Below are 18,074 nucleotides of genomic sequence, written 5' to 3'. Positions count from 1 at the left end.
CATGCACAGATCTTGCAGACACCAGCTTCAACGCCAATATAAAGTGTGCGGTATCTTGCGACGGCCGTGCCGAGGCCGACGTCAACAATCTCTATTGTACTGTTCAAATGAAGCTATCATCTGAGACGTATGATGTGCTTGGCACTTCGCTAGACCTGCAAATACCGCTACTCAGCGTTGATGATATGAATTATCGAGGTCGTTGTCATACATGGTTGGATCATGCGCCGGATTTCTGCCGCAGGTTACAACTAGATCATAGGAACCCACCATGCAACAAATTGAACTCACCTACGTTTAATGACCTGACCTTCGATGCCGTAGATTAGTAGTAGAAACAACATGACTAGCCATAATCAGTTCATAACTTATCACTCCAATAGATAGGTCTTTGTATGCGTTTTATAAGGGTGCATGCGGTTCATATGACATGACATACGCAATATGAATACGTAGAATGCGAAGCAGGTAAGAGGGAGGTACAATCAAACCGTCGAGGGGTACAGCATCTACCACGCAGGTGGGTCAATATAACAGTCGAAGGAGAAAACGAGCGGACGCACAACACGGACGCTTTCACCGAATGCGCGCGGAGGAAGGTTGGATCTGAATTTTGATTTGACGACGCCAGAGTTACCATGCGGACGGGTGACACGGCTGCGAGTACAAACAGAGTTATGAGACTGACTGCACTAGTGATACAAGAATGGCCGGACGTACCCCCAAATCACACGGATCTTCGAGCCCTGGATCTCCCTCTTGGCTTTGTAGACGTATGCTACACGCTGTACGCACCACTGAGTTGATTTTGGATATGGAAAAGGGGCATGAATGCGTACCTTGCCGAGATAGAACTGGGCATCCTCCTTTGTTGCGACACCCTCGATTTGGATGAGGGAGGTGTTGGGGCGGGTGTTGCGTTTAGCGCGTTTGTGGCCGAGGACGCGTCCCTTGCAGTAGAGTCTGTGCATTAGGAGGAAGCATGAGTAAAGTCTTGATCTTGCACTGAGAAGCACTTCATCCAGATCACATCCAACCCATCCATCGCATTCCAACCCATTCACTAAGCTCTTCACCAGCGGAGTATGCAGATACGACGTAGCGAAGTAAGGCGAGCAGACACTGACCTTGTTGAGCCCATTTTACCGTCTAAAAATCTTCCGCCGTGTCGAGGTCGTTGAGCTTGAGGATGGATAACACAGAAGCGTGACAACGTCACAGTGTAGTAACATGTTACAACCTGTCACACTTGATGAGTATATAAGGAGTCGTCAAATACCTCACGGTATTATTAGTTACCCATCGTTGCAGACATAGTGCTGCACTCGACGACGTCCTACGAGATGTTGTCGAGTAACGGAGCGATGGGATATTGAAGCTTTCGTTCGCTTTGTATAAGCAGCTGACTGTAGAATTATTCTACGATAGCGTTGCGTCACCCCAGAATGAAACTACATCCTTTTTAAAAAAACCTTTCGTCCATGTGTCTATGCGGGATCTTCGCCATTCGATGACTTCTCAGCCCCACGATGGCCATGCTACTTGTCCGCCGAACATGAAATTTAAATGGCCTTAGCAGTCAAGACTCTGACTTATAAACCAGGTCTCCCGAATACCACAGCTTAGACCAAACCTTCACTCTGCCAAATGAACCGTTGCGGCCCTTCAGTTTGGAGGCGCTTTTCTTCTACATCTTCATCTCCAACTTTCGTATCCAAACCTGCACCCTCCAAAACGCGCCATCACGTCCAAATCCCGGATACTTCCTTCCCGCATGGCTACAGCCTTACTGGTGTACATTGCGGCGTGAAAAAAAACCCATCTGTCCTTGACCTTACAGTTATACTTTCAACCTCTCCAAAACCTGCTTCCGCAGCAGCGTGCTTCACTCGTAACGCGTTTAAGGCTGCCCCGGTCCTCGTCAGCCAGGATGTGCTTGAAAAATGTGCCGGTCGTGCCCGAGCCATCGTGACTAACAGCGGATGCGCAAATGCAGTGACTGGCAAGCAGGGCATGGAAGATGCTTGGGCCACGGTCAAAGCCACCGATGCCCTTCTCCCAAAAATGCAGGCTAGTGGAGATGTCAATGATACACTCGTAATGTCAACAGGTGTGATCGGCCAAAACCTTCCCATTTCCAAGATTCTCTCCGGCATTTCCTCTCTTGTACCTCCAAGTCTAGGTTCAGATTTCGCAGCTTGGGAACGTGCGGCGAAGGCCTTCATGACCACTGACACTTTCCCAAAACTCCGTGCTCGGACTTTCAGCCTGGGCGGACAGACGTTCCGTATGGCTGGCATGGACAAGGGCGCCGGCATGATCCATCCTGACATGGGTCCTCCTACTAGATCTGGCCAACTTCACGCTACGCTACTGGGTTGTATCCTGACGGATGCCGCTGTTTCCCCGCAAGCCCTCCAGTCTGCGCTCACGCATGCAGTTGACCGTTCCTTCAACTCTATCAGTGTGGATGGAGACATGTCCACGAATGATACTATCGTTGTTCTCGCTAACGGTGCTGCTGCTGGAGAGACCAAGGAGATCGAGGAGCACGATCCTCTGTTCCCGGCATTCCGTGATGAACTCACGTCATTCGCTGCTGAGCTGGCTCAACTCGTGGTTCGCGATGGTGAAGGCGCAACCAAATTTGTCACGGTTTCTGTCGAGGTGAGTTGTCCCGGGTTATCCATCTATTTCATCGGCCTAATCCGTGCAGGGAGCACCAACATTTACTGATGCCCATCGCGTCGCATCAAAGATCAGTACATCAGCATTAGTGAAGACCGCATTGTACGGCGAAGATGCCAAGTACGCCAGTTCACATTCGATCGTGGTTTATCACTGATTGCAACCAAACGCTGCTTCAGCTGGGGCCGTATCCTTGCAGCAACTGGCTCTGTCCCACTCTCCACGCCCATCGACCCCTACCGCGTGAACGTCACTTTCGTTCCCGCAGACGGCAGTACTCCGCTCCCTGTTCTAGTGCGTGGTGAGCCCGAGCTAGTGGATGAAGTGCGCGCAAAGGAGATCTTGAGCGAAGAAGACTTTGAAATCAAGGTAGATCTCGGCCTCGGCAGTGAAAGCGCCCAATATTGGACGTGCGACTTCAGCTATGTGAGGTCTTTGTTTTCTCTTTAGAACGAGGCGCTGATCTGTAACTATAGGAGTACGTGCGGATCAACGGAGATTACAGGAGTTGAATGTTGAACGAATTGTCTGCTGTATTTGTCGGATATCAATGGATTTCTAATTGCTGTTGGGGGTATCGGATTTACAGATGTCGATTTGATTTCGGATATACTATCAACAGTGTCATTAACCTGCGGCCGTGCCTTTGATGGTCACCGCGCGATCATACCAGGGATATACAGAGAACATTTTTGTGTGAAGATCATTATGGTGCCTGCCAGCCCTTAATTCATGGGAGGTTAGGGCGCATGCCGTGTTGCGTCTGGAGAAACTTACACCCAGAAAGATATCTCGACGAGGGGGGTTTGTCGGTGGACCTACGATGGCCCTTCATGATGCTGTGCGTAGCAGCTTCAGACAAGTACGGGCATATGTGTTTATACAAGTATACTCGCCTTCAGATCTATGAAACCCTACCTAATGCAACTAACAGTGACACTGGATTTACATAAAACCTCCGATACCAGCCCATAGGTCTTCACTTGTTGTAGATTAGTGGGCAATCAGCATTTGGCCCAGGTCTTGATGGGCTCAGCGCACTGCGATCTGTATCTTGTCCAAGAAGGGACAATCTGTTGAACACTGAATTGTCCACGCCACTCCGCATCTGCAGAGGGAAATGAACAAAGGTTTCCATGCGCACAGGACACAGGCTCTTCAAGAACGCTGTGATTTTTATCAGAGGCTGAAGTAGAAGCACTTACAGCATTGGGAACTCAAGGGTTCATGATCTGTCCTCGATACACTCCTGTGTACCGTTCTGGGAGGGTTCCAAAATGCAATGTTTTCAATGCGAAGAAGAGTCGATCAGTCGATGCTGAGACAGCTGAGTCCATGAGAATCGGACTGCACTCGCCATCGCCTCCCATAGTTTCACATATATCATTGATGCCACTGTGATCACAGACTCTTGGCTCGTATGGTACGTTTCCCTCAACAAATGTATCCCCTCCAAGCGTTACTCCGAACTCGTATCCATGTTCTCCCGCAAACAAGCAAGCCTCATCTTTCAGTTCTGCTCTGCTCTGGCCACGCTCCGCTGAACAAATACCTCCATCACATAGCAAAAGCCCCAGCCTGCAATGACCGCAACGAATCCGTCCACCACTTCACCATAGCAGTTCCTCTTAAACTCGGATTCAACGGGCATTAAAGCACTTCTAAGATTCATCGCACGCACCCGTCGTCTAGAGAGCGTGTTTGGGGATGTCACGCCATCGCCAGACAGAGCCCTAAACCGAGAACGCCGTTGATTCATCCATCTTATCGCCTTTAACCGTCTTGCGCTTGAGGCCTTGACAAACGCATCGTCGAACACCGAGGATACTTTATATACTCAATACAAGGCATCATAAACACTGTATGTACTGTCTAGATAGGGATTCGTGCCAACGGACAATAAACTAATCTAAAATATTAAGATCATATGGAAGCCGACGCGTTACATACCTTCGGGAACTTCATCTTTCTATTTCGTTCATATACTACAGCACCAAATTCCAAACAACGGAAGAACCTGCATTGTCAGATAGCCATGGACGTTTACATCACATCGATGAACTGACAATGTAGGGGTTCTGCAACTGGCGGTACTAGTAAGAGACTACCGGTCAGCTCCGAGTGGCAAGAAAACAGCACAGGACATACACGAGTAGCGGACTCGAAAGCACAAGCATACTTGATCAGGCTTTCCTCACTGAACCGCTTGCCAAGGAACGACAGGCCAAAGCTAAAATAAAATAAAGAAACAAGTGCACGGTTTGTACGTAGAGAACATCACGCCTCACGGGAAATTTGGTCCCTGAGACACCAGTGCAGTAAGCCAGCTACTACATATTTAGTTGTTGGAGATAGAAACTCACAAGTCATGGCGTACCGTTCCTGGGACTGGTACCGTATGTGAGCCAGGCTGATGTCCTGGAACCCACCGACAGCAACGTCGAGAGCACCAAACTGAGCCTGATCACAAACATGGCGCTAGTAGCTGAAGAATGTCACAAATTCTTTGGAATTGACCATCCTATATAGCAGCTCAAAACCTACTAACCTGATTTCATCCAACTGTAAGTATAGCAATACCATTGCCATACTTACACTTCATCTCGAAACGCTACACGGTGAAACGTTCTCATTCTAATAGCGATTCAGAATGCCTAAGCGAGTTCAGCACTTCTAGGGTCGGGTGCTGCCAGCAAAGACCTTGCGAAGCGAGATCTCCAAGTCAGTGGATTAATATCGTAGTGTCCACGTACTTTGAACAGTCCATCATAGACTAGCGCAAAGCTAGCGAGTGACAAGTCGAAGATGCAGGTGAAAGAACTATGAAATAAAACGCAACGTGATTTTGCATGTTTCTGCTCTTTGCGGGTTACTCGAGCTGCGTGTTGACTACACAGCTGCAAAGCGTTTCTTACAGTAACTTGCTGGAGCTCTCTCAGGCTCACCGCGTTCATTATGGCGGTCAAAATGTTGAAACCACTGTCCACAGTTTAGTGATGCGGATTGGGCTACAACGCTGACGGGATATGCATACTAGTACTTCTATACTATGGGGCACTATTCAAGATGGGCTTTGGATCAAGTCCTTCTGTGACTGCTTGAAGATTCCGCTTCAACACTCCCACTCAAGCTCTCCGCTGGGTCCTGACAATGCTAGCACCACTGCTCTCTCCACCGAAGCCGCAGATCACACCCGCACCAAGCATATTTATCTGCGCTATCATTTCATCAGGGAGCACGTCGAAGCCGGCACCTTGCCTACTAGATCTTGGTCTTTACTCATCGTAACACCGCCAACATCTTCACAAAGCATTCCGCGTCCTACTTCGTCAATCAACGGTTTGATCTTTCACTCGTGCCGGGTTGAGGGTGCGTGTTGAACTTTAGTAGTTTGTAAATGTCAACAGGTGTGATCTGTCAAAACCTTCCCATTTCCGAGATTCTCTCTGGTGATTTCTCTCTTGTACCTCCGGGTCTAGGTTTAGATTTCGTGGCTTGGAAATGTGCGACGAAGGCTTTCATGACCACTGACATTTTCCCAAAACTCCGTGCTCGGACTTTCAGCCTGGGCGACAGACGCTCCGTATGGCTGGATGGACAAAGACGCCGGCATGATACATCCCGACATTGGTCCTCCCACTAACCCTGACCAGCTTCATGCTACGCTACTGGTTTTTATCCTGACGGCTTGCTCAACACGTGGTTCACGATGGTGAAGGTGCAACCAAATTTGTCACGGTACCTATCGAGGTGGGTCGTTATCTGTTGGGTATCTCTAACCCGTGCAGGGAGCCCCGAGATTTACCGATGCTCATCATGTCGCATCAATGATCAGTACATCAGCACCGGTGAAAACCGTATCATACGGCGAAGATGCCAAGTACGCCAGTTCATACTTACTTGATCGCAATTTCCCACTAATTACGGCGAAACACTGCTTCAGCTGGGGCCGTATCCGTCTAGTTCTGTTCCACTCTCCGCGCCCATCGACCCCTACCACGTGAATGTCATGTTCATTCCCGCAGATAGCAGTACTCCATCCCCTGTTCTGGTGCGCGTAAAGGGGATCTTGAGCGAAGAAGACTTTGAAATTAAGGTTCTCGCCCTGGGCGGCGAGAGCGCCCAATATTGGACGCGTGACTTTGGCTATGTAGGTTCTTTCTTTTCTCTTTGGAAGGAGGGGCTGATCTCGTCCAGACTGCTGTGTTTGTTGGATGTGTTTCATATCGATGGATTTCTAATCGCTGTTGGGGGTGTGTATGGGATTTACAGATGTCGATTTGATCTCGGATATACTATCAGCAATGTCATTATGCTGTAGCGGTGCTTTTGATGGTCACCGCGTGATGAGACCGGGGATCTACAGAACTCAATGTGAAGATCATTATGGTCTCCTGCCAGCTATTGATTCATTACAGAGTTCGGGCGCAAGCCGTGTTGCGTCCGGAGAAATTTACACACAGCAATGAGGGGGTTTGTTCGTGGAACTATGATGGCCTTTCGTGATGCCGTGCGCAGCAGCTTCAGACAAGTTCGGGTGTATCTGCTTCTAGGTGTGACACATTCTCGCCTTCAAATCCGAGACCCTACACTTCTGAAAATCTGTGAGTGTGTGGATACATACTCCAACTGCACCTACAGTGACACTGATTCACATCAATCCCCAGTACTAATATTGGCCCCACTTGCTGTAGATGAGCCATCAGCATCTTGCCAATGTCATTGATGGAATCAGCGCATTACAATCTGCATCTGGTCCAAGAAGAGACGATCTGTTGAACACTATGAATTGTCCACGCCACTCCGCATCTACAGAACAAAGGTTTCCATGCGCACAGGCAGGCTCTTTAAGAACGCTGTGATTTCTCTATCTGAAGTAGAAGCACTTACAGCATTGGAAGCTCAACTTGGGGTACATGATCTGTCCTCAATATACTCCTGATGTCCTGCACCGTCCTGGGAGTGTTTCCAAGATGCAATATGTTTTCAGTGCGAAGACGGCCGGATTTTTGAGACGACTGAGTCCACTGTAGTTGTAAATACATAATTGAGGTTACTTACGTACGTATATTAATGTAGAATTTTGGCTTGTACTGTATGTTTCCCTCAACAAATGGGTCGCAGTCGCTACGCGGGCCAAACGAGGATGGTATGCAAATTACCGTAATGCCTCGACTACATAATTCACCGGTACCGAGCCTCGCTTCGATACCTCAGGGAGTTGGTGGAGTGTTTAAGATCATTCTATAGAAGCAAGCACAGCTTGTAAGATGCCGGCTTAGTGGTATGTCATAGGACCTCCTGTGCACGACGAGCCGCACTAATACACACCCGTGGGGTTATCGATTGATTGCAGGCGCCTTCAGCCAAGTAACTGAAAGGCAGTAGTATCGCGCGTGTCCGAAGTGCATGATTCGGACTAAATATATTGATCCATATCACCCCTACTCTGCCTCTTATGATATGATGAAGGTGCACCGCTGGCTTTGCCGGGTATTACACTTCATTGACCTTGGGCTTATCACATCGGTGTGAATCTGATCCAGCCAACACAACCCGCCGCTTTGGGTATCCGATATTTAGCAGCGACAAATGATCAGATCTAGCAAAAGGCCATCCGTGAGTTCCATCTGAACAGTTGATAACGATGCGATGCATCCATTCGGTCCGAGTACCCAGCACGAGTCATCAGTACGTATCCCTGACGTTGCAGCTGTGGGCCACAGGAACTTATAATAATCATTCTATTTCGTTAATATACTTACAGCAGCAAATTCTAAAGGACGGAAGAAACCGCATGTCACCCAATGGACGTTTACATCACATCGATAAGCTGAATGTTGGGGATGACGTAGGGGTTCCGCAATTGGCGGTACTAACAAGAGACTGCTAGTCAACTCCGAGTGGCAACAAACAGTACAGGACATACCTGAGTAGCGGACTCGAAAGCGCAAGCATACTTGACCAGGCTGGCCTCGCTGAACCGCCTACCATAGAATGACAGACCAAAGCTAAAATAAAACAGAGAAATAAGCACTCGACTTGTACGTAGAGAACATCACGCCGTACGGGAAGTTTGGCCCCAGAGACACCAGTGTGCCGCGCGCGTTGTAGGTTACGTTCGTAGTGGCGGGGTAGTAGCCAAGTGGGACGGTAACGATGGGGTAGCCAGCAATGGCAGCATAACCTGGTGACATTGAGCTTGGAATAATCAGAGCATCAAGGTCGTATTTTTCCAAAGCACCGAGGATTGCTGCGTGTGTTGTCATGCAATGTAGACGACATCAATCGCTAGAACTCACTGGCGTTGGATCCGTAATAATATTGTTGAAGTAGCGCAGCATAATAGTTGGCATCTCCCATTGTGACATTGAGACTTGCAGCATTAACCCAGCTGAAGCGATTTGAAGGGTTAAAGAATATCCGTCCTATTACGGTGAGCTAACTCACCTTGCAACGTTACGGTCGGGCTGTCCGAGATAAACTGAGTTAATAAATATCTAACTGTCAGTCAAAGCAACGTACGTAGTCCTCTGGGGCATATGTCTCCGTGAAGTTGATGAGCTGATGGATGTTTCTGATAGGCAGCATATCAATTAGCGAGGAAAAGCGATCGACGATCTGGCAACACACTTGATGCCGTTGGGGTTGGTCGTCATTTCGTTGAAGTAGTTTGCAACATCAGCGACAAAATCAGCACCGACAACCGGGGACGAGGTGTACTAAGTGAGAAGCGCTGTTAGTTATCAAAGGCTACAATTGCGTGAAGACCTTACACTCGCCCCAGTAAAGTTCATGTATCCAGCAAGGTCCGGGAAATCAGCATTATCCACTATCGTAGCACCAAGTTGCTTGAAAATGTTGATTGATGCATTAAATGCTGTGATTTCAGGGCCATTGGTTGAAGACACCGTGATGGCGTTGCGTGGGATGCCAATCTTGGCACCTCGCAGACCTTTGCTGTTACACTCGGCCGCGTAATTGGGAACGGTTTCGAATGGAATAGCAGATGTATAGTTGTCGTGAGAGTCCTGTCCTGATGGAATTTTTAGTCTGAGGTGCGACGACTACACCAGACAGACGTACCTGCGATCACGGAGAGGATGTATGCTGCATCCACCATCGTTCGTGTCATGGGACCGATGGTATCTTGAGTCTGCGAGATCGGGACTACGAGGTATCTGCTGGTCAACCCGACAGACTGAAACAATTGAGTGTGTATAAATCCGCAGATCCCGTGGACATACAGGCTTAATTCCAGTTAGACTATTTCTGCTCGCAGGAGAGATGATAGAACCAGAGGTCTCCGTCCCAATAGCAGCAGCGGCCAAACCAATGGACGAAACAACACCAGGACCGCTGCTAGAACCAGACGGGTCCTGCATCGGGTAGTAAGCGCCCATGGTCTGGCCACCGCGAGACGTCCAGCCATTCGTCGAGTTTGAAGAACGGTAATTGGCCCATTGAGAGAGATTGCACTTCCCGATGATGATGGCTCCCGCAGCTCTGAGCCTCGCCGCAATCGTAGAATCGCTTGGTGGGATCGCACCGAGGAGGGCAAACGAGCCGGCTACAAGTTATTGAGCCGAATAACACGACAGATTCAATAATGATCACAAACCGGTGTTATTCATCTTATCCAGTGTCGCAATGTTGTCCTTGATGCATATTGGAATACCATGCAACATTCTATAAACGATCAGAGCGAGGAAAATGCAGATCGGAGAAAGGAAAAATACCCTTTCGTGGATCCATTCGCTCTTTCAGCGTCTAGGGATGCTGCAATAGAAATAGCATCGGGGTTGGTCTCAATAACCGCATGCAAAACAGGGTTGACCTCGTCGATACGAGCCAAGTATGCCTTTGATAACAGCGGGTGAAAATGGACGGAAAGAAACGCACAAATGCCCTTACCTTTACAAGATCCACACTAGTGAATGTGCCGGCCGCAAGACCGGATTGGAGATCATCAATGGTCGCGTACAATAAATCCGGCAGAGGCTGGCCTAAGCCAACTACTTAGTCATTGAAGATTGAAACTCGCGAGTCATGGCGTACCGTTCTTGGGACTGATTCCGTGCGTGACGCAGGCTGACATCATGGTACCCACCGACAACAGCGTCGAGAGCACTAAACTGAGCCTGATCACAAACATCGCGTTAGTTGGAGGATGTGATTTTTTTCTACCCGCAGAATTGCTTATGGAGCACCATGCTATATACTATCGTCGAGCTTCAGGGCATAAAGGCGAAGAACTGTCATTGTCAGCATACTACGGCATACGTGATAAGGTGAGTATTATTCTGCACGTACATGAGCATGTGGTCGGCATGAGACACGGTACTCACTTGGCACAATTATCATCATCGGAGGTGTCGTGTGCTACTGACATCCAGATAAGAGTTGTGTGATGTTATCTCCAGCGCAATGAGGACGTTTACTCTCCTCGTGACCAGGGACCTACGTCCAAGGCTTAACGGTATGCCGAAGCCCTCACTTGAAATTCTGAATACAGAAATAAAGGATCTTTCGGAACTCCTTACTACCGATGAATTTGTGTTCTCGAAGGCACCCTTCCGCGGACTACGGACTGTGTCAGGTCATATGGGAGAGGAGTTGACGATGCAAGAGTTGATCAATTCAAGGAGTTGTAAGTATTTCTCACCTGAGTCAAAGTTCCAGAAACCACAACTGACCGGTAAAGTGCCTTAGTTAACAACAACAACAATAATATGTATGACCAAAAGAAGAAAATATGGATATTAATTCGCAAATATTGGAGATCGCTGTTCGCCAGAGCGAGTGAGCACCCACGTCTCCGAGTCTGCAACAGCAACCAGCAGCCACATTCCGTATTTGAATTTACCTACAGGAACGTGCGTAGCATTACAATTATGCTTGTGGCAGCTGATGACACAGGCGGCTAAAGACCATCAAGCCTCAGGCGCAAAGTTTACTACTTATCCAGATTTGATCCAGATTATAGCAATGCATCTCGACGCTACAGGATGAAACGTTATCATTTCTAGGTAGGCTACGAATGCCTTAATCTTCTGGAAGCGAGTTGAACACAGCGTTGGGGATTTTACGTGTTTCTGCCCTTTGCAGATTAGCTCGCGCCTGGATGGATAATGCCACTGCTAGTACTGATCTGTATTGTAGCTGTATCACAGCAGCTTAAACTTCACATCACAAGGACCTCGATGGGCCTCATCGGCATCAGATTTCGAAAGTATTTTTGTACAAGATGTGATAACCGGTATGTACGATGCAACTGTTCCGCACCACTGATGATGGTATCATTCATAGGAACGCGAGCGGCAATCTGATCGATCCTTCCTCGCCCTCGTTCTCATGCCCCTTTCGTGATCACAGCAGCGTTCCCAGCACATCCCATTTCAGCACACGTCTTGACATTGGTCGTATTGTATGCCACGTTCTGCACTGACGTCGTGTGACGTCCCGTGAAATGGAGCGTCTTCGTTGCAACTTCAATGCTTAGATCGGCCCCGCAGCAAATGGCTCGAACCTTCGGCGCTTGGCCTACCACTTCCGGTCTAGCAGGCATTTGTAGAGTGTGGAGAATATTGCAGGAACGCGCTCTGTTATCGCGTTCCATATACGGTTGGTGACAGCGAAGGCAGTGCCTGACCACATTGTCGTTCACAGCAGCATGCGCGCTAGAAGTTACGATCCCGATACCCTCTAGCGCAGACAGGAAATTCTCAACATCTGTAGAGAGAAGCATTGGATCGGATAAGGCCGTTCCAATCCGTGTATAGAGTTCCTGTGCCGTGGTGTTGTTTAAGTAGTATTTAAGGACGGCCATCGCCTCTGAGCGGTTGGCAGCATTGAAGGATATAGCCTTTACCATGCCCCTTTGGAGAATCGGACGAGTGACGGCACCTTGCATCGTTGATCAATGGAGAGGTGGGAATTAGATATGGAGATGAGATGGGCTGATGATGATCTGGATATTAGTTGATGGAGTCAGGAAAGGGGGAGGCGATATTTATACGCTAGATGAACAGTTGTGTGGCATCCCAGCGCTAGGTCAAAGAAAGTGGAAAACGACGGGTCAAAGGGCTTTCAAGCACGCCAGTCAAAGCAAGTGACATCGCAGTATATCCCGCAATTGATGACGCCCCCGGGGTCCTAGTACCTGTAACTGACTGCTCGATCAACCTTCACCATCACAAAGGCGGTAACGGCGAATAGAGTGATTGTAAGGCACGTGTGAAGAGATGGCTCCAAGAAAACAAAGCGTTACCCCCTCCAGATAACATGACAAAGTCATTTTAATGCCACATATGCGGAGCTAGCCGATTGTGTGATTTCTTTCTGAGGCACGAACTCATGCAGCTTGCGATCCACACCCAGACAGTTAGCCTTGCACCTGACACATGTCAGCGGGGACAACCACAATTAGAATAATACCCGTCTATACGAGAACGAATATTCCCAACGGTATCATGTATTCGAAGATGTGTAACATCGCCAAGCCGAAATTGAAGCTAAGCCGACAACCGCAGCTTGAAACCAGACCTGTTACAGTCCTCTGCATGTATGGACGAACTCAACTTATGACATCAGTTTGTTCCTGAAAATACTTTTAGAAGCCATTGCCGTTGTCTGTTCAGGGACGCGAGTCGCATGGCTCTCGTTTGTCAGTTCGTGGGGCGCACTGCAGCCATGCCAAGCGAATTTTCACAGCAATAAAATAAGGGTAACAACGATAAAAAGACAGACTAGCTTATCTGTGTACTTGATATCACGCTTCGGTTGCTGCGGTCAAAGTTGGGCGTAAGTTGTCAAAAATGCACCCTTGCAAACGATCTGCCACCGCGGGCAAGAGAGCGTGGTATGGGGATTTATTCATGTGAAAGCGAAATGATACCTAAATGAGCGTGACGACGAAAAGCCGCTCTGAAAAGCGGGAGAAAGAGCCCGAAAATCCACGAGCGACCTGAGGCCATTAATACGACTGTAGTACACATTGTGATCCGCTTCATTGATGAGGAGATAGGGTGTGAGTACAAAGGACGGGCACCTTGTGAAAAGGCAACAAAGGTTTTTAGTTGGAGTATTAGAGACTCCTCGATGAGTGTCATACTATTTCATCGATTGAAAGACCGGATGATTGCCCATCATGATGGGAGAGATGATGCCAACGGAGGAGAGGTGACCGAAGGAGGTAATGATGATGGGCTAGATACAAGCGCTAAAGTAGTCGGTGAGATGGAAATGGTATAGGGACATAGCCTATCGGCCAATTGTGATGATGGCAAAAGCTGTATGACGGAGAGGAGAGATCCATTTAGAGGCTGCCAAATCAAAAATGAAAAACTTCGGAATCTGATTGATGTTGCAGGGTCATTGTGATAGGGTAGGCGATCAAGATGATAACCCGACGAACAAATATAGAACACGGCGGGTGATCGCACTGAATCGCGGCGATACCTGGATACAATTAACCTGATTGAGAAATCCGAGGGTGCCAGCGAGTAAGTTACAGATGGAATTGATCAATCATGATGAGAACTGAATTTACGAGGGGGGCGGGGGTGATGTAGTAGCACGTTAGAAGTAGTTGATGCACATATGATCCGAGGAGAGTCGCGGGGATTCGCGTTAATCGGCGACTCGAAAGATTACAGGAGCGCGGTGAGAGCGAGCCGCATGTGCCGCGAGCCGTCTAAAATTGAAACTCAGATTACCAAAAGTAAATATAGGTTAAAACAAGTTGAACTAATAAAATTAAATGAAAAGTTGTTTTACTTGAGAGAGTACTTCTAGTAGTACTTTGATTGAATTCTTTTGGTTCTTTCTACTAAAATTCATGACTTCTCCAGACGCCGAAAGTCGTACAACAACTACAGGATCTCCGCTTCCCCTTTCACTTGGACTTATGTTCTCCCACTCGGATCACGTTCCCGTATTACCGCAAATCGGAAGTAACAATTCACAGTGGCAAGTACTCAAATACCTTGTATTCATCCCTAGGTTCTTATCCTTTAATTCTCAAGGCAATCTCGTCACCTTCAACACAGCGACCATCCCCCACGACATCATTCAACGCCTCCATCTGATCATAGCCTTCCTGATATCGGTGCACCGGACTATTCTCTTCCAGATACAAGATCACAGGAAACAGCTTTACCTCCAAATTTAACACTTCCAGACCCCTTTGATCAGCGCCGTGTTCGTTCTTTATTTACTTCAATGGCCGTGCCTTTTAAATCTGATTTTGATTCGTTAAATATCAGGTTTCGACATCTTCGCAACTGGATAAATCAGAGCGCTCCCTCGTCTTTCAGCACCACCCATCATCTGCCTCTTATCATTCAACGTCTCTTCCACCCCTCCACATGCCTCACCGTGTTGACTCCCTTCCAATGTCGTCCTCGTACGTATTACCTATCAGTTCCGTTTATTGAATCTTTCTGATAGCCTTCTCCTAGTAGTCACCGTCGCGAGTATGATTATGATTATGATCACTCATACAGGAGGCCTACTCCCCCACCAATTGCAACTTTGTCACACTCGCCCTCACTATCAGTCTCATCCCTAGACCGTTCATCCGTTTCTTCCCCTGCGCCACGCCGATCACCAACTGATCGTTCTGTTGATTCACATTCAGCCTACTCTGATGCTTATTATTCGCAAGATCAGATGGCTCGGCAGTCTAGACCATACCCACATGACCCTGTCCGGGACTCGGGAAGGGTGTCCCACAGCTATTCTTATACCCCTCGCCCTCATCCTGAGCACAGATACTCACATGACTCCCACCCATATCATGTGTCTTCTTCATATACTAGCCCCGCTTTGACTCACAGCACTGCGAGCAGTGGACGCGACAATCCTCAGCTCCCATATCCAATTCCAGGTCAAAATTACCATGCCATTGGGTACACGGACGATGCTGCTACAAAATTAAGCGACCGTGTCCGTAGAAGGTGCTTCAACTGCTGCACCACAGACACATCGACGTGGCGCCGTTCGAATTTGAGTCCTGGAAAAGTGGTAAGTTTGCCTCTTCCGTTGTTCGGTACACCGACTAAATTAATTTTTGTGTAGCTGTGCAATAAGTGTGGTTTATTTGAGCGCACTCATGGACGGTCAAGACCGGATCAGTTTCCTCACCGCAGAGGCGCTCTAGCAACAACCGCAATGCGGCCAAGGACTCCCCCGCAATCAACGCACCTACCTCCAATCTCCACTCATGTTCCCCCTTTAGCACCTTACCATTTCACGCACCCTTCCATTGCCCCTCTTCAGTCTGTGCCTGACTCAAGGAGATCACACCACCCGAACACGTTGCCGGAGATCCAATCTTGGATAGATGCTCCAGCCGCACGGGCCTCCTACTCCGCCCCGTCATCAGACCGTAATCATGAAAGTGCGCGTCAGCGGTCTCCCCCCCGCTTACACCACGTAGATATGCGCTCTTCAAGTGTTCATGAAGCTGTGGCATAATGGAGGAACGTTCTTCCGTGGCAGCCCGGAGCTCCGTGGAGGAAAACGAATACCTAAAAGTTCATGCTTCCATGCCTGCTTATTCGCTACTCGACTCGTTAGTCTTCTTGCATTAATGGCTAGAACGTGCCATCAGCTCGCCGCATTCGTCGTAATTATTTGAGATCAGATACCATTCGCAGCACTCGTATTTGTTTTCGTAGATAAAATCGCAAAACGCCTATAGTACGTGTAACCCCTACGATTTCTTGGAGTTTCGTTGTATTTCTATGCAAACCTTTCATCGTTGGACATCGCACCGTAATCCGCATAATTATTTAGCACCGAAATACCTGGACCTCGGTTTCGTGCGACCGTCGATCTTTGCGATCAACTTATCATTTGCTTCCGCACTATCCACTTGCCCTTTTGAGTCGAGTGGAACGCGATCAGTTGATCGAGTTGATCGATCAGGCCTCTCTGACAGGTCCTTTACTCACCATGACATCCGCAGCAAAAAGCAAACGATTAATCCAATTAAGACTGTCCATAGTTTACCCTAGCGCCAGAGGATAAGACCAAATATGCCACATGGGAGACCTGTCACTGCAATGTGCAGATAAGTAGTGCAAAAGTGTCTCGTCATGTGAAAACAATTGACTCGGAAGTACCCGTTTCAGGAACCCCCACCATCAACGGTCCGGAACGCGCAATCACCGATTTAGATGATACCATTACTGATCGTACGTGATGCAACCTCGGGTTGCCGTCGGCCCAACGTTGACCAGTGTCGAACTCAGGAAGCTTGCCACAAAAAGTATGAAGGGGGGACACGTAGGTCCTATAACTCCTATTCCAGCGCGTAGGCCAACCAGAATTGCTATAATAGAGCCGATGAAACCATCTATACCGGAAATCTCCCTCGCATACTGGTACGATGAGCGCATGGTTGAGACACGGAGCCAGAATGCTCAAAGCATACAACACGATGCTGTCAACACGTCCAGGTGACACAGCGCGCGTTACAGATAACGTTCTATTTCCATGGATAACCCCTGGAGTATCCGATATTTATGCCACAATTCTAAAATAATGTGAATATCCTGCCACGATTTATGAATAGGAACCGTTTTGTGGAAATAGATGCCGCGGCACAGCTAAGCAGGAGAAACTTTGTTATCCCGAGTATCGCAAGGGGCGCATGTGCTGCCACTTCTAACTGTCTCGCGTGTACCTGATAAACAGGGACGTCTGCAACTGGTTGTCGCCGATCCCGACACACGGCACCAGCTTGCTGTCATCTGGCCCACAAAGTACTCAGGCTGCAGTACCCAAAAATCCGAGGATATACTTAGAACAGTGGATGAATACACATGGTACATCGGGCATCCGCCGTACTCGCTTGGTATTATGGCTGCCCTAGTGCGGTAAATGACTAAGGCTCGTCGATGTCATCTGCTAAATGAGCAGGTACGTCAGATAATCGCTCGCTTTGAGTGCTTCGAGGTCCTTGTACGGCCCCGCAAGAACATAGCACCGGAACTTCGCTGAACCTTGGAAAGAAGGGAACTCCGACCTCGCAGCACGACATGGACAATGGATAGGCGAATCACCAGAACAAGAGATTTGCTGTAGTACTGCAGCATCAATGACTCGTTGATCCGTGGAGGTCCTCACGTGATGGAAGTCCGCATGATACTTCATGTTCATTCTCATTCTTATTAATATTTCGGTTGAGGCAGCCCAGTCTCTTTAAATTTGTCTATCAGCGACGAGTTAAATCAGGCACTTCTTTTATTAAACAAGGGGCAATGCGATGCTTCGTCTATCAGATGGTGGAGACATGACGGCTTTCGTTATTCACCTTGTGAAGTAATGTTTGCAAAGAGCTAATCGTTCACGTTGTATTCTAGGAAACCGCATTATGT

At 48.3% G+C, this 18,074-nt stretch overlaps 7 protein-coding genes across 7 annotated transcripts; 3 read left to right on the top strand and 4 right to left on the bottom strand.

Annotated features, from left to right (window-relative positions):
* Positions 1–386: 386 nt before the first annotated feature.
* On the bottom strand, positions 387–1,425 carry EDB91DRAFT_1101673 (ribosomal protein L35A). Its single transcript, XM_041317263.1, has 5 exons — positions 1,128–1,425; positions 840–963; positions 721–785; positions 564–657; positions 387–509 (listed from the first exon to the last, which is right to left on the bottom strand). The coding sequence occupies exons 1-5, from the start codon at positions 1,139–1,141 to the stop codon at positions 486–488; spliced, it is 321 nt and encodes a 106-aa protein (XP_041182384.1). The 5' UTR covers positions 1,142–1,425; the 3' UTR covers positions 387–485.
* On the top strand, positions 1,310–3,478 carry EDB91DRAFT_509544 (arginine biosynthesis bifunctional protein ArgJ beta chain). Its single transcript, XM_041327523.1, has 4 exons — positions 1,310–2,667; positions 2,717–2,808; positions 2,868–3,114; positions 3,165–3,478. The coding sequence occupies exons 1-4, from the start codon at positions 1,648–1,650 to the stop codon at positions 3,198–3,200; spliced, it is 1,395 nt and encodes a 464-aa protein (XP_041182383.1). The 5' UTR covers positions 1,310–1,647; the 3' UTR covers positions 3,201–3,478.
* Positions 3,479–4,198: 720 nt separating this feature from the next.
* EDB91DRAFT_1077731 (uncharacterized protein) lies at positions 4,199–5,642 on the bottom strand (the record flags this gene model as incomplete). The annotated part of the gene is made up of 6 exons (XM_041314949.1): positions 4,199–4,515; positions 4,558–4,597; positions 4,639–4,705; positions 4,868–4,918; positions 5,066–5,148; positions 5,442–5,642. The coding sequence occupies 6 exons, from the start codon at positions 5,640–5,642 to the stop codon at positions 4,199–4,201; spliced, it is 759 nt and encodes a 252-aa protein (XP_041182382.1).
* Positions 5,643–6,233: 591 nt separating this feature from the next.
* EDB91DRAFT_509476 (uncharacterized protein) lies at positions 6,234–7,148 on the top strand. The gene is made up of 3 exons (XM_041327522.1): positions 6,234–6,568; positions 6,632–6,838; positions 6,886–7,148. The coding sequence occupies exons 1-3, from the start codon at positions 6,398–6,400 to the stop codon at positions 6,970–6,972; spliced, it is 465 nt and encodes a 154-aa protein (XP_041182381.1). The 5' UTR covers positions 6,234–6,397; the 3' UTR covers positions 6,973–7,148.
* A 1,355-nt stretch (positions 7,149–8,503) lies between these two features.
* Positions 8,504–10,786, bottom strand: EDB91DRAFT_1243065 (amidase; the record flags this gene model as incomplete). Its single annotated transcript, XM_041322241.1, has 14 exons — positions 8,504–8,563; positions 8,618–8,699; positions 8,758–8,941; positions 8,991–9,082; positions 9,139–9,158; positions 9,214–9,265; positions 9,322–9,410; positions 9,465–9,724; positions 9,775–9,889; positions 9,936–10,258; positions 10,310–10,377; positions 10,428–10,549; positions 10,603–10,694; positions 10,747–10,786. The coding sequence occupies 14 exons, from the start codon at positions 10,784–10,786 to the stop codon at positions 8,504–8,506; spliced, it is 1,599 nt and encodes a 532-aa protein (XP_041182380.1).
* A 1,254-nt stretch (positions 10,787–12,040) lies between these two features.
* EDB91DRAFT_1077729 (uncharacterized protein) lies at positions 12,041–12,601 on the bottom strand (the record flags this gene model as incomplete). The annotated part of the gene is made up of 1 exon (XM_041314948.1): positions 12,041–12,601. One exon carries the CDS (start codon positions 12,599–12,601, stop codon positions 12,041–12,043), a length of 561 nt encoding a protein of 186 aa, XP_041182379.1.
* A 2,297-nt stretch (positions 12,602–14,898) lies between these two features.
* EDB91DRAFT_509189 (uncharacterized protein) lies at positions 14,899–16,302 on the top strand. Its single transcript, XM_041327521.1, has 3 exons — positions 14,899–15,094; positions 15,153–15,714; positions 15,769–16,302. Exons 1-3 carry the CDS (start codon positions 15,057–15,059, stop codon positions 16,165–16,167), a joined length of 999 nt encoding a protein of 332 aa, XP_041182378.1. The 5' UTR covers positions 14,899–15,056; the 3' UTR covers positions 16,168–16,302.
* Positions 16,303–18,074: the final 1,772 nt, after the last annotated feature.

Source organism: Suillus paluster (assembly GCF_016628075.1).
Source record: "Suillus paluster strain FC165 chromosome Unknown EDB91scaffold_4, whole genome shotgun sequence".
NCBI classification, from domain to species: Eukaryota; Fungi; Basidiomycota; class Agaricomycetes; order Boletales; family Suillaceae; genus Suillus; species Suillus paluster.
Note: the sequence above shows the minus strand (reverse complement) of the source record. Positions and strands in the feature narration are given on the sequence as shown.